Source organism: Ursus arctos, unplaced genomic scaffold (genome assembly GCF_023065955.2).
Source record: "Ursus arctos isolate Adak ecotype North America unplaced genomic scaffold, UrsArc2.0 scaffold_36, whole genome shotgun sequence".
Classification (NCBI taxonomy): domain Eukaryota; kingdom Metazoa; phylum Chordata; class Mammalia; order Carnivora; family Ursidae; genus Ursus; species Ursus arctos.
In genome coordinates, this window is record NW_026623050.1 from 14616612 (window position 1) to 14632920 (window position 16309).

At 36.6% G+C, this 16309-nt stretch overlaps 1 protein-coding gene across 4 annotated transcripts in view; it reads right to left on the bottom strand.

The window, feature by feature from the left end:
• Window positions 1–840: 840 nt before the first annotated feature.
• Window positions 841–16309, bottom strand: part of CEP152 (centrosomal protein 152) — a 92552-nt gene continuing 77083 nt past the window's right edge. For 2 of the 4 annotated variants that reach the window (XM_048219030.2, XM_057306220.1), the window contains exons 23-27: window positions 12422–12518; window positions 11528–11631; window positions 8665–8821; window positions 8313–8416; window positions 841–2172 (exon numbers count right to left, since the gene is read on the bottom strand). In XM_048219030.2, coding sequence (XP_048074987.1) covers window positions 1139–2172; window positions 8313–8416; window positions 8665–8821; window positions 11528–11631; window positions 12422–12518 — 1496 coding nt within the window. In that variant the 3' untranslated portion in view covers window positions 841–1138. Of the gene's footprint in view, window positions 2173–8312; window positions 8417–8664; window positions 8822–11527; window positions 11632–12421; window positions 12519–15728; window positions 15897–16309 lie in introns of all 4 variants that reach the window. The other 2 variants (XM_057306218.1, XM_057306221.1) reach the window with 2 other exon arrangements.

Here is a 16309-nt window from a genome sequence, read left to right on the forward strand (position 1 = left end):
CATCAGGTCACTGGTGAAGGTGACAGTGCTTTCCAAGTCCTGAAAGGCTCACTTCTTGGTTCTTGCTTTTAGAGATGGTTATCAGCGGGAGGATGATGCACCTTGTCACCTGCCCAACCACAATCCAACTTAGCCTGGTAAAAAATACATGCAATCAACCCACAAACACAGTCCATAACACAGTTGAGGGTAAGAGATATGAGGGAAAGCTATAATCAATGTTTTCAAAAAGCACTTGCACTCACCTAAAACTTTCATATCCATCTCTCGGAATCTGAAAAAAAAATTCATCTAGAAACATTATTTAGGTAGACATTCATTTCTGCATAGTTTAGAATTATAAGTTTCCACCCATAGCATTAATAAGTTAGCCAATTCTGCATTATTCATGAACATAAAAATCTAATAGCTTAAAATTTTTCGCTATGTAATGTTTTATTATTTCAACTTTTAAAAAGTAGTATTTCAGAAGAAAGACTGTATGAAAACATAAGTCTCTAGCTATCACATGAGATTTGAAATAACGCTAATGTCAACTAAAAAATTCAGGTTAATATTTTAAATGATGAAACGAGGACACAACTATGTATTTTTTGGCAATCCTTGAAATACTTCTTTTATACTAATTGAGAATAAGGATCAAAATTTTGAGGAGATATTTCCAGGAAAAGTACATCAAGTAAATCTACATCCTTATTAAACATGACTAATTTCAAATACTGAATTTCGCTGATCATACATACAAATCATCAAAATTTATATTTTAGTCTACATGAATTTCAAACATCTCAGTATAACATTTCTATATTACGAATTATAAAAGAATTCATAACAACTCAATAGGCAATATGCAAGTTTATTTAAATAATTTAACACTGCACAGAAAGCTAATTTAGAAGTATAAAAATAGATGGTTTAGCAACCAAATATAAAGCACCACACAGAAGCAGATTACACATACACCATCAGGTCTCTGTAAGATTAAGGCAACATTAATATCTCAAATCATTTTATGAGAACACTTTACTCATATGATAGATATTATTAAAACACCTCAAATAGAGTCCACAATTTTTTCAGTATGAATCTTCCCTTCCAGTTTTGCCAATATATTAATGATTTCTTAAATACTGTACAATTAGTCTAGATTGACAAAGGGGCTATCAAAGCCACTATCTTGTTGGCTAGATAGAGGAGCAATTAATTTTCTCGAAGGCTGCCGACACACAGATGATGGTACTGTACCGCTCAGTTTTTTGTAATCGGACTTTAATATATCAGCTTTATGATGAGGAAGGTGTCTAAGAATCCTACTGATCTCTGGCTGGGAACAAAGGGTTTCTTCTGACAGGTCTGAAGTGTGACCACTCTGACATTCCATTGGTTGACAAATCTTTTTATTTTTCTCTGTATCTGAAAGACAACTGGCTGCTGAAAACTCTTTGAAATTAACAGCGTCAGCTGGTATATCCAGAGTTTCTTGTGGTCTACTGTGTAAAAATGACACTTCGTGACTGTTGCAGGGTAAAGTGGCACTGTTGGAATGCCAGCCTATGGAGTCATCCAGGTCCCCTCCATCCTTTACTGGAGTTTCCCGAACACCCAAACTTTGACTTTTCTCGGATGCAGCATTTTCACTTTCCATTAGTGGATTACACTTATACACTTTTAAACCAAGTCTTTCATTAGGACCTCGAAAGGTCGTATGCGTGGATCCAGATTCAGAAAGACTAGGGGTATATCTAGAGGGTTTATTTCCGAAGGATCCAAGAAACGGGTATGCAGCTGAATGCTGAAGTGATTCAGAGCCAGTATCACTGAGGTCTTTCTTCTTATGCAAACCAAAGCCTTTTTCACCTTCACAAGGAACAAACTCAGGAGAAACATTTTTTGGCAACATGTCTGGGTGTTTATAATTGTTATCCCCAAACTGGAAGCCTAAGTGTGATCCTTTGGAACCCGTGTGCTTTGTGTCCCCATGCTCTGCGTCCTCTAACCGTCTTCGTAAGTTACAAGCAGACCTTCTCTTAGGAACTTGGTCACACATACTTCTGGGGATAGTTTGTGTACTGTTTGATTTGCTTTCAGTGTGACGTGGTGTGTTCTGATTCACATCATTTCTTTTTGATTTTTCAACTCCAGTCAGCATCTCTGAAGTCAGAGGTAGTACTACTACATAAAGGGAACACAAAATTAGGGGAAAACAAAATTAGGAGAAAATTAACATTGAAAGAGGAGGAAAAAAAATTATGTTTTCATGTATTTCCGAAGAATGTTGTATTTTATTTTATTTTTTTTTTAAAAGATTTTCTTTATTTATTCGACAGAGATAGAGACAGCCAGCGAGAGAGGGAACACAAGCAGGGGCAGTGGGAGAGGAAGAAGCAGGCTCATAGCGGAGGAGCCTGATGTGGGGCTCGATCCCATAACACCGGGATCACGCCCTGAGCCGAAGGCAGACGCTTAACCGCCGTGCCACCCAGGCTTGCCACAAGAATGTTGTATTTTAATCATTCTCAAAGAAAATACATCAATGCTGGACATTTAAAAATATTATTTTACATATCCATTAAAGTTAAGCAATTTTGTTACTAAAATCTGACATTATTGTCATGCATCTGATGATTTTCTGCAACAGATATCACATTTCAAGAGCCAACTGCCACGTTTCCAATTCTGCTCCAATGAAGAAAATTTGCTAGAAGAACCCCAACACCCAATGCCAGCATAAGCACACCTACACACACACAGAGTAAAAGCTAAAATGGAATTTCTGATTTAAGTACCTAAGACATAAAATCTGATCAGAAGCACAGCAGCCACATAACATAAAATCAGAGAAACCATACCTCAGGTGTGTACCTTGGTCCCTAGATCATGAAAAGGGTTTGCTTTTATTAGGACATATGCACAGTTGCCCCCAAATCTTTTACACTCAAGTTCCACATCACCACTCCCAAATTTCAACAAATAATCTTTGTGCTTTTTTAAAGAATGTCTACCAATATCAGACTTGTGGATTCCTGAACAATCTCTGCTTCAAGCTTTCTAGAAATTCAAAAGCCCCATTTCCCCACAGATATGTTCAAAATCCCCCAGTGTGACTGGCAATTTATTAATTTTTCACACATTTCCATCAGCTTTTGCTTTATATATTCTAAAGCTATTTAATTATGAACGGAAAGAACCCATTTATAGGTTCTTAGGAGTCTTCTTTCCCATTAGCAACTTCACTTTACTCCCTTTCAAGTATAATTTGCTTAATGTTGTATTTAATTTTATAATTTATCTAATATCAACACTTCATTGCTTAGTATATTATTAATTCCTTCACTTTGAATTTTTGATGTTGTTTTCATAGAAATAACATGTCTGAATTTTTAAAAAACAGAAATTATGGTCTTTTAATAAGTGAGTTTAACATATTTATGTTTAGTGTGATTGCTGATGTTTGACCCTACAGTAATTTTCTATTGACCCATGCTTCTAGTTGTATTTTTCCTCTTTCGTGATTCTGTTAGATTGAAACCTTTTCTTACAAATCTTCCCCTACTAGTTTGAAAGTTATATATTCTCTTTTTCTATTGACTAGCCTAAAATCTTAATACACATACTTAAACTTGTATTTTTCTAGCAATGGCTAGAGTTATCAGTAACTATATCCTTTCCTTGAAAATAGTAAACCTGTTAGACGTGTTTATTATTTTCCTCTGCAGTTCTTACATCCTTTTGAGACTACTATACTTTGCTAAAATTCTCAGGTCCTTTTATTTGTTCTATTACTTGTATCCATAGGTATAAGTTGTATTGGGTTTTTCTGCCTTGTCTTATTTTGAGTTTTGTGTCTTTTATCATGGTGCTGGCTTTCTATAGGTATTTGGTGATCCTTGGTTGAATGCTTATCTCATAGATGTTCTGAGTATGGTATCAGCTTGTTTAAAAAAGTTGAGAGTGTACGGGGTGCCTAGGTGGCACAGTGGTTAAGTGTCTGCCTTCGGCTCAGGGCGTGATCCCGGCATTATGGGATCGAGCCCCACATCAGGCTCCTCCGCTGGGAGCCTGCTTCTTCCTCTCCCACTCCCCCTGCTTGTTCCCTCTCTCGCTGGCTGTCTCTATCTCTGTCGAATAAATAAAAATAAAATCTTTAAAAAAAAAAGTTGAGAGTGTAGTAAAAGGAACAAGCTGAAGGCTGGAAAAATGCAATAGCTGGTACTTGGGGCACGTGGGCTCTAAGTTCCTCCTTGGTGTGACTAGCCATCTAGAGCCTTGCCCTGTTCCGACACTCTTTGTTCCTGTTGCTCTTACTACAGCCCAATGTTGGGGGCAGGGGAAGGGAAAGCAGAAGGATTAATAAAGAGAGTGAACCCATCTGGTTACTGTGGTTCTAGAACACCAACTAATTACACTTACCTCACAGGTATCCCCTACAACATACTGCCTTCACATGTGGAACAGTTTTAATACTGCTCCTACTTACAGCTGTCATCTTCTGGCAGTTTTGAACTGCTTCCATCTTCAATCTTATACAGTCTTTCTTTCAGAGATTTCTCACAACTTTTGGTCTATGAATTGTAACTTTTTATTTTTTATTTATTTATTTTTAAAAATTGAGGTACACTTGCCATACAATGTTATATTAGTTTCAGGAATACGACATAGTGATTTAACAGTTCTAGACATATACACTGCTCACCGCAATAAGCATAATTAACATCACCAAACAAAATTATTAAAATACTATCGACTATATTCCTCATGCTGTACTTTTCATCCCTTTGACTTGCCTATTTTATAACTGGAAATTTTACCTTTTAATCTTCTTCACCAGTTTCACCCATCCCCACCCTCTCCCCTCTGGCAACCACCAATTTGTTCTCTGTATTAATGAGACTGTTTCTGTTTTATGTGTTGTTTTTTAGATTTCACATATAAGTGAAATCATATGGCATTTGTCTGTCTGACTTATTTCACTTAGCACAATACTCTCTAGATCCATCCATGTTGTCACAAATGGGAAGATTTCATTCTTTTTTTATGGCTGAGTAATATTTATGTGTATGTGTGTATGAAGTCTTCTTAGTCCATTCTTCTAGTGATGGACAGTCAAGCTACTTCAATGTCTTGGCGATTGTAAATAATGTTGCAATAAACATAGGGGTGCATATATCTTTGCAAATTAGTATTGTTGTATTTTGGAGGTAAATACCCGGTAGTGCAATTACTAGATTGTAAGGTAGTTCTATTTTAACTTTTTGAGGAATCTTTATACTGCCTTCCACAGTGGCTGCACCAGTTTGCGTTCCCACCAACAGTTACGGTCCCTTTTTCTCCACATCTTCACCAACATTTGTTTCATGTGTTTTTTATTTTAGCCATTTTGACAGGTGTGAGGTGATACCTCATTGGGCTTTTGATTTGCATTTCCCTGATGATGACTGACGTTAAACATCTTTTCATGTGTCTGTTGGCCATCTAGGACTTCTTTATAGAATGTCTGTTCATGTCTTCTGCCCATTTTTTAATTTTTAATTTTTGGATTATTTACTCTGTGGGTGCTGAGTTGAAGTTCTTTATATATGTGTGTGTGTGTGTGTGTATACACACACACACACATACACACATATACACATATTTTGGATATTAACCCCTTATTGAATATATCATACACACATATACACATATTTTGGATATTAACCCCTTATTGAATATATCATTTGCAAATAAGCTCTACCATTCAGGAGGGTGCCTTTTTGTTTTGTTGATTGTTTCCTTCGCTGTGCAGAAACTTTTATTTTGCTATAGTCACAATAGTTTATTTTTGTTTTTGTTTTCCTTGGCTGAGAAAACATACTCAGAAAAAAGCTGCTAAGGTCAATGTACAAAAGATTATTGACTATGTTTTCTTTTTCTTTTTTTTTTTTTTATGGCTTGAGGTCTTACAAATATTTAGGTCTTTCAAACATTTTGAGGGTTTTTTGGTGTATGGTTTATGAAAGTGATTCAGTTCCATTCCTTTGCATGTAGCTGTGCAGTTTTCCCATCATTAAAGAGACCATCTTTTCCCCATTGTATATTATTGCCTCCTTTGTCATAGATTGACCATATAATCATGAATTTATTTCTGGGCTCCCTATCCTGTTCTATTGATTTATGTGTCTATTTTTGTGCCAGTACCACAGTTTGATTACTAGAGCTTTGTCGTATAGCTTGAAATTTGGAATTGTGATACCTCCAATTTTATTCTTCTTTCTCAAGATTGCTTCTGCTATTCAGGGTCTTGGTGATTCCATACAAATTTTAGGGTTATTTGTCCTATTTTTGTGAAAAATACTATCAACACTTGCATTGGGATTGCACTGAATCTATAGATTGCTTTGGGTAGTATGGGCATTTTAACAATATTAATTCTTCCAATCCATGAGTATAGTATATCCTCCCATTTGTTTATATCATTTTCAATTTCTTTCATCAATCTCTTTAAGTTTTCAGAGGATAGGTCTTTCACCTCTGTCATTACACTTATTCCTAGGTATTTCATTCTATTTGGTGCAATTATAAATGGAATTATTTTATTTCTCTTTCTGATACTTTGTTATTAGTGTATATAAACACAACAGATTTCTGTATATTAATTTTATATCCTGCAACATTACTGAATTCATTTAATTCTAGTCATTTTTAGGTGTTGGATTTGGGGTCTTTTATGTACAGTATCATGTCATCTGCAAAAAAATGACAGTTTTGCTTCTTCCCTACCAGTTTGGATTTTTCTTGTCTGACTGCTGTAGCTAGGACTTGCAGTACTATGTTGAATAAAAGTGTTGAGAGTAGACATCTTTATCTTGTTCCTGATCTTAGAGGAAAAGCTTTCAGTTTTTCCCCATTGGCTATGATGTCAGCTGTGGGTTTGTCATATACGGACAATATCATGTTGAGGTATAATTCCTCTAAACCCACTTTGTTGAGAGTTTTTATCATAAACTGATGTTGAATTTTATCAAGCTTTTTCTGCATCTATTGTGATGACCATATGGCTTATTGTCTTAATTTTGTTAATGTGGTATATAACGTAGATTGATTTGTGGATAATGAACCATTCTTGCATGTCCAGAATAAATCCCACTTGATCATGGTGAATGATCCTTTTTCATGTACTGTTGAATTTAGTTTGCTAATATTTTGTCAAGGATTTTTGCATCTGTATTTGTCAGAGATTTGGCCTGTAGTTTTCTTTCTTTCTTTTTTTTTTTTTTTTAATAGTGTCTTTTTCTGTGTTGGTATCAGGGTAATGCTGGCCTCGTAGAAATGAATTTAGAAGTTTTCCCTCCTCTTGTATTTTTTGGAAGAGTTTGAGGATAGGCGTTAACTCTTCTTCAAGTTTTTAGTAGCATTCACCTGTGAATACATCTCGCTCTGGACCCGTGTTTTTTGGAAACTTTGTAATTACTGATTCAATTTCATTTCTAGTAATTGGTCTGTTCAGATTTTCTAATTTTTTCCTGATTCTGTCTTAGAAGATTGTATATTTTAAGAAATGTATCCTTTTCTTCTAGGTTGTCCAATTCATTAGCATATAGTTTTTCATAGCAGTCTCTTAACAATTCTCTGTATTTTTGTGGTGTCCATTGTTCCTTCTCTTTCATTTCTAATTGTATTTACTTGAGTCCTGTCTCTTTTTTTCCTGAGGAGTCTGTCTGGGTAAAGTTTTATCAATTTTGTTTATCTTTTTAAAAAAGTCTGGAAAACAAACTGAGGGCTTCAGAGGGGAGGGGGGTGGGGGATGGGGGTAGGGGTGATGGGTATTAAGGAGGGCACGTATTGCCTGGTGCACTGGGTGTTATACGCAAGTAATGAATCATGGAACTTTACATCAAAAACTAGGGATGTACTGTATGGTGACTAACATAATATAATAAAAAAACTATTATTAAAAAATATATTAAAAAAATAAAGATAAAAAAACCAGCTCCTAGTTTTGTTGACCTTCCCTACTATTTTTTTTTAAATCTCTATTTCATTTATTTCTGCTCTGATCTTTATCATTCCCTCCCTCTTACTAACTTGTTTAAAATCTTTTCCGCCATTTCTAGGAATGGAAGCAACTACAGGAAGCTGATGGGTATGCTCAGTCTGCCTACTCAAACTGAAAACTCTATATTCTTTTTTGTAGGTTTCCAGTTTAAGTAAAAGAGACACAACTTTATAAATTAACTCTCACTCCTTACATTTCTTGTTCCTTCTCATACTAAAAATATTAAATATTTAACAAAGAAGGGAGAAAAAAACCCTTCAAGTGACTCATTTTGACATACCTGACTGTGTAGTTTTGCTCTGGGATTTATTAGAAATCGGCGTTTCCAGCAATTTTGCCATTGTAGCAAGTTTGCTAGCAGCATTCATAATCTTTTTCTCAGCCCTGTGGGGAATTCCAGAATATTAAATTAATAATAGTTTAAAGGAAAAAATGAGTTTCCTTAGCCCCAGGATTTCTGTTTTCCTATTAGTTCTGCCAATATTTAGGGTAGTACAGACATAAGCTCTCTTAACCCCTAATGGCCGATCATGTAGAAATAGTTAATTTTGTGGTTAAGGAAAATGTTTAGAAAATGACAACATGCTGTCCCGGTAGTCTCAGGACACACTGTTTGTTTAGATTGAACTTACCCTTCCTGTTTTCCATTATCCTGCAAAATCTGTTGGAGGCAAGTCAAGTAATATTTGCGCATCTTTCGGGCGGTTTCTTGACGTTCTCGCAATACCTCTGCTTTTACCATTTCTGCAGCTCTTTCCTTACTCTCCTGAATATAACGAAGCATATCACCTAGTGGGGAGGTGGGGGAGGGAGTTGGTGGGGAGACAGGAATCCCCACAAAATGCATGTTTACTAGCAGTTTTTCAAAAACAGGGGAGGCAGACTTCAGATCAATTTTCTGAAAGATGAACTGACTAGAGGTATAGTTTAAACATTGTACTTTTCCACAATCATTAAAATGGAATGTTTCAGATCACTATTTTAGGAGACTCAAAGGAGAAACAATCTAAAAGTCCTTTTAGAATGATGATAGCAAGGGGCGCCTGGTGGCACAGCAGTTAAGCCTCTGCCTTCAGCTCAGGGCGTGATCCCGGCGTTATGGGATCAAGCCCCACGTCAGGCTCCTCCGCTATGAGCCTGCTTCTTCCTCTCCCACTCCCCTTGCTTGTGTTCCCTCTCTCGCTGGCTGTCTCTATCTCTGTCAAATAAATAAATAAAATCTTTAAAAAAAAAAAAAAAGAATGATGATAGCCACATATGTTAAGGAAACAGCATATTCTCTAGGAAAACACTGTCATATTCTAACACTAAGGCAAGAAAATCAATATGAGATACAGAAACTTACACATTTCAATTATGTATTGTCTGATTAAGAGAGGAGGAAAAAATATACATAAAGGGTGAGGAAGAAAGGAAGAAAGAACCAGACACAGAAAGGTAGAAGGAGGCAACATGAACTGGAGAGACTCATATTTCCATTTACTTATGCTCTGAAAATCCATGTTTCATTATTTATTCAATTCTTTCAGCAGCACTTATGAGTACCCAAATAAATATAATACTACAATCCATGAGAGATATGTACAAAATGCCAGGGAGAAGGATGAGACCTATGTTGCCCTCTGAAATATACGTTTAAAAATAGTTCAGAGGAGGGGCGCCTGGGTGGCACAGAGCTTAAGCGTCTGCCTTCGGCTCAGGGCGTGATCCCGCGTTATGGGATCAAGCCCCACATCAGGCTCCTCCGCTATGAGCCTGCTTCTTCCTCACCCACTCCCCCTGCTTGTGTTCCCTCTCTCGCTGGCTGTCTCTATCTCTGTCAAATAAATAAATAAAATCTTAAAAAAAAAAAGATAGTTCACAGGAATGCCTGGGTGGCTCAGTCGGTTAAGCATCTGCCTTTGGCTGGGGTCCTGATCGCAGGGTCCTGGGATAAAGTTCCACATCAGCCTCCCTGCTCAGCGGGGAGCCTGCTTCTCCCTCCACCTGCTACTCTCCCTGCTTATGGTCTTGCGCGCTCTCTCTCTGGCAAATAAATAACATCTTTAAATAAATAAGTAAATAAATAAATAAATAATAGTTCACTGCTTTCAAGTTTTCTTTTTATCTTTGATTCAACATGATTTGATTGAGACTACCATTACTTAAGGTCAACTTTTTCTTTTTTTTTTTTTTTAACTAAATCTAGGGCTACATCCTATCCCTAAAATATCACCACTCTGTTATATTAAAGATTCAATTCAAGAGGACTCTCCCTCAATATCAGTAAGCTTTTCTTGAAAATTAGATGCTCTATGCAGAAAATACTAACTGAAAGACTATTTCTCATTATTTGAAGTGGGACAATTAAATTGGAATACATGTCAACACAAAACCACAGCTAATGTCTAAAATGTTAAACAATACACATACACACAAGTCAGCATATGAGTATGAAAAAAATGCTTAAAATTTCACTTCCCAACTGATATGATTATTCACAAAAAGTTGCTTTGTTTGTTTTGTAGTAATATGACCTTTGTTGGCACCAGCAACAACTAAGAAGTAAATTGTCTCTATTGATACTGAGTGGGCTTTTCAAAACATCTACAAAAGATTCTGATGATCTAACAAATACATTTGGAACTTAAGACCTTCCCCACTCATTTTGTTAAATAGCAATTTTGAGAGGTAAACATACATTTCTCCTATATCAACACTGGTTATTGTTCTGGGACATACATACAATCCAAGCAATATTGTAATTAAAAAACAGGAGATATTCTGAGAAAACATAAAACCAAAGAAATGCTCTGCAAGGTATGCTGCATCGCCTCTTACTGCAAAGGACCTGATAAACAAATTTACATGTATGACTTAATCCATTATCGAAATAATGAGAAAGAACAGAATAATGCCTAGCTAGATCTATTTTCTGTGGTCTTTAAAAGCTATGGTGGAGGGGCACCTGAATGGCTCAGTTGGTTAAGCATCTGCCTTTGGCTCAGGTCATGATCCCAGGGTCCTGGAATCGAGTCCCACATCAGGCTCCTTGCTCAGCAGAGAGCCGGCTTCTCTCTCCACCTGCCATTCCCCCTGTTTGTGCTCATTCTCTCTCTGACAAATAAATAAAATCTTTTTTTTTTTTAAATTAAATAAAAGCTTATGACAGAAAGTAATACTTGCTAATTTAAAACTCACATGACATTTTAGTTAAGTTTTAAGATTATGAAATTTTTAGTTTAACATTGGTGCCCAAAAAAGAACAGGATAATTAACAATATAAAGTAACTCTACCCTCATGTCACTTCCAAAAGATATTGGGCAAAATGATCCATTGCTGCATAATTTAGAAAAGGTGCCACTAATTTCTTCTAGAAAGCAGATAAGATCTCAGAACAAGGTAGTTTGGAAAATTCCCCCAAATTACTGACTGCTAGTAATAAAAAAAAAAAAAAAAAAAAAAAAAAAGGCTCAAACCACCTTAAAATCTTGGGACTCTCCTCAGGGACTTACGCTTAATTTTTTTTACAGCTTTAATGTACTGTCCACGAAGTTCTTCCAAGGCCCTCCCATTGCACAGCAGGCAAGCATTTTCAATGGCCCCTTCTGACAATGACCTAAAAATGAACCAAATATTGCAAACAGATTGTTATATAAATATATCTATCTATATATTCCAATAACATCAAACGGAGATGTGCTAAAAAATACATATACATATATATATCAGGATCTTTACTATACAGTTATTTAAAATAGAAGAAAAATAGAAACAAATGTTATGGTTACTTAAAAAATTCAGGATAAATCCACATGATGAAAATACATACTGGTAGTGCAAAGCACATTATAGAATATTTAATGACATACAGAAATGTTTATCTTTTAACATTACATTAATAAAAGCTTACAAACTAGCTTACATGATAATCTCAGTTTTTGAAACATGCACATGAGTATAAAGTGGCTTAAATGATATAAAACAAGAGGTTAACAAAGGGTATCTACTAGGAATAGGGTTTTGGAAGATTTTCTTTTTTAGACTTCTTGCTATATAACAAGTTTTATACTCTTAGTATGAATCTTATTGATATAATTGATATTAAAAAATTAAAAATACTTAGAAATAAACAATTTCTTTAAAATAGTAAAAGGTGGGGCACCTGGGTGGCTCAGTTGGTTAAGCAACCAAACTCTTGATTTCGGCTCAGGTCATAATCTTGGGGGTGTGACATCAAGCCCTGAGTCGGTCTCTGTGCTAGGTGTGGAGCCTGCTTAAGATTCTCTGTCTTCCCTTCCCTCTGCCCTTCCCTCCCCCCACACCCCCATCCCCTGCTCACACGTGTTCTCTCTCTCTCAAAAAAATAAACAAAAATAAATTTAAAAATAAAAATATTAAAAGTCTACCTTGGTGGTGTTTTACAAAGTGTTCTCAGTTCTTCTAATTTACTCTTCATGTCATTGTTTTCTTCTATTAATTCTTCAACAACTTTACTGTTCTCTTCTAAAAAAGAAAAGTAATGGTATATTGGTCATTAATCTTTTTTTCCCCTCAGTTTTCCTCTCCCTGAAATTCCCAGTGCAAATGTTTATAGCGGAGATTGTGGAAATGGCAGTTGCTCCCTGTCATTCATTTCCTGATGAGTCCTAATCTGACCACTCCCTGTTTCGGTTTCTCCCCACTTAAAATCTGTATTACATCCACATGTTGCTTTGGGTTACACACTGCCCTGGAATAGGTTTCCAACTGTTTCATATGCATCTATTTTGTTTCCCAGCTAGACTGAAGCTCTGTTGAAACATACTGGGTCTTCTATTTTCACATTCCTCTTGGATCCTGGTATACAGTCTATGCTCATATATATATGACCATTGAACAAGCACTGCCATACAAAATAAAAAGAAAATTAATATTAAGTAGGTACCACTTTCACAATGTAAGATTTTCAATTCTCTGAACTTCTAAAAAGAGGGTGAGGGGACTGATGGGAGTCCCTATGGAATGGAGGACAAAGCATGAATTTCAGAGTGAGAGAGACATGAGTTTAAATCCTAGCTCTGCTTCTTTACAAGTTAGATGAGCTTAAGCAAATTACTTACGCTTTCTGAACCTGAGTTTTTTCATGTGTAAAATGGAGATAGTATTACTTACCTTTAATAGAAATAAAACAATAGGTGCACAGCACCTTATACAAAGTCTAGCAATACCAGTGTTTAATAAATATGAACAGGACACGCCATGTTTCCTACCATGCCACCCTCTCAACACACCCTGTAAGTTGGGTAATGAACTATTCTATTCCTCCTAGTGATTGATATAACTTTTATATTTTTAAATCACTCACTCTTACTCCACCACTTCTCAATAAATGCTACCAGCACAGTAGGAAAGGGAATTTAAGAAACAAAAAAGCAACCATAATAGCAAAAACATTATGAACTAAGAGATGTACATTAAGACAAACACTGAAATCAAACTATCAAATGACTTAATTCTGACCCCAAACCCTTTTATCAGCCCATTGTTCTGAGCTCAGTACCAACTTCTTGGATTATTTCTAAATCTATGAATTATGGCACTACGCAGAATAACTATGATCACAATGTATGGTGCTAAATATTATTTGTAAATACTAATCTTATCCAGCAGCCTTTGTCATTTTATATGTAAAACAAATATTCTTGATTTCCATCAAATTTTTCAAGAGCTACAATTAGCTCATTTACTCTTCTGGCCTCTACCAAAGAGCTAAGCCATCACCATGGGAATTACAGTTGTTAAAATTTTTATCTCAAAATTCTTAAAATCCTGTCTTGCCTTAAAATAATGATTATCTATCTCTAACAGACTTGGTAAGCAGTAGGTGGGAGTGAAGCAGGCTCCTCTTAGTCAACATTATCTACCGAGTGTGCTATGTTGCCAGGTACTGTGCACTAAGTGCTCGGTCAGGACTTGATCCTTGTCATCAAGGCTATACTCAAAGGCCAATACAGACAAAAATTAATTACAAGGACGATATGATAAATGTTAGAAAAGTCATTGGAGCTGCGGGTAATGTCTAACAGAGGAAGCTAACCAATCTGGGGTGGTCAGGAAAGCCTCCCTGATGAAGCAATGCACCAGGGGAGGGAGGAGTAGGAGTTAGCCAGGCAATGTGATCAGGATGGGAAGACAGATGTTTTGGTAAACGGAGATGAAAACAGACAAGAGAAAAGAGACAATGAAATCCATGCTCTGGCCCTATGAAAGAATAAAAGGGCTGGGGCAAGACAAGGCTAAGGGGCTGGCAGATGCTGAATCATGAAAGTCTTCTTACATGATGTTAAATAAAATGCATTGCCTACTGAAGGCTAGATAAGTCAAAGGACTTTAAACAAGAGAGTGTTGTGATCCGATTTACTTTTTTAAAAGGTCGCTGGAGCTACATTATGGGGAATGGCTTAGAGGCGCAAGATTGGAAGCAGAAAGAGCCAGGAGGTGACTGCTGTCCAGGCAAGCAATCGAGTTGAAATGTAGAAAAAAAATGAATGTATCTGTCTGTTTTTTTCTGGATCACACAATTATTTGGAACCCTTACATTCAATCCTTCATTCATTCAAACATTTATTATCTTCTGGCACATAATGGGCATCATGACTACAATGATGAACAAGACACGACATATTCCTTATTCTCAGGGAACTTATAGGTTAGAAAGGGCATCAGGCAAGTAACCAAAAAATTAAATACAGAATGGTAAGAGAGTAGGAGGAGCCAAGAGTGCTATGGGGCCACAGAGAAGAAGCCCATTTAACCCAGACGGAATCAAGGAGGGCTCGGCAGACAGGCATCTTTCTCAGTCGAACCCTAAAGGATGAGGAAGAGTTAGGCCAAAGGAGAATGAAAGGGTAAGGGGTAGGAGAGAGTGACAACACTGTATGCAAGGTCCAGCAGCACAATTCCTGACCAGCTCAGCAATCTGAGTATTTCAAACACACACAGTACAGAGCACAGGAGATAAGCAACCGTAAAAGGTAAGAGGGAGCGGCCTCAGAAGCTCCGTAGCCTCCCTGGTGCAGCAGGGCAAGAGGAGATAGCAGAGCTATCCCTTCCAGATCATCTCCCTGACAGCACCGTGAAGAATGGACTGGAAGGGTGCCAGACCAGGCCCGTGTGTCTTTGTGCACAACTTCCCCTTCTCCTAGAATGCTGTCCTCTTTGGCGAACACTTTCATCTTTCAAGGCTAAGTCAAGCCCCCCTTAACTCAAATAGAAGGAAGAGTTCACTCCCATCCTCTCTGCCAAGTTTACACAAGCACACCGCCAGGCGCAGTCGGTGCTGCAATTATTTATTAATCTGTTTTTAGGTCTCCTCACTTGATGATAAGCTTCTTGAAAGAAGGAAACAGTCTTGTACATTTATAGCAGACCTGGAATTCCGTCTGATGTATTCACTGCTGTGTCCCTAGTGCCTAGAATACTGCCTGACACATATTGGGTACTCAATATCTATTCAATCCAAAAAGGAAGAAAGGAATGTGACCTTTTAATCAGAGCTTCAATTTTCCTCTTTGTAGTTCAGGAATAATAATTTGGTCAGTAAAAATAAGGCCCAAATTAGTTTACATTAATCCTCAAAGAGAATCGGTGCCTACATTAACTAAAATGTCACATTTGAACATTTCAAGGATCAAAGAGATTTATACCGGTAGTAGTGCTACTTTAAATGCTAACCTCCAATTTTTTCCACTACAGCTTTGTGCTTTCTTTCTAAATGCTGAAGATGCCTACAGCATTTCTCCAGTTTTCTTTTCAGATCTTGACATTCCTGCTTTGCCTTTTCAAGTTCTTGGAAGCAGTGTCCACAGCATGAATCTTTAATTTCAAGGATCTTTTTCTTATCTGCAAAAATTAAATGATAGCAAACTTTTATATCAACTTAGACTATGAACTAAAAAAGAAAGGAAGGAATGCAGGAACAAAGGAAGGAAGGAAACCAGGTGACATGACTAAAGAAAGGCAACAGTACAACTGAAAAGAATGTGATGCTTAAGTGAGAGACCTGGGTTTAAATCTTCTTTATACTATTTATTGGCAGTATGGCTCAGAGTATATAACCTGAGACTTAGTTTTTTTAATATGTAAAATTAAATAATACCATCTATTTTAAAAATTGCTATGAAACATAATGTTCAGCTCATAGTATTGAATACCATTCCCCACTAAAAGGAACCAAGATCTTCAAGAAATGGCTAACTCCAGTACTGGGACAGGGTATATACAAGATGAATGCCAGAAAGAAATTCCTGAAAAAT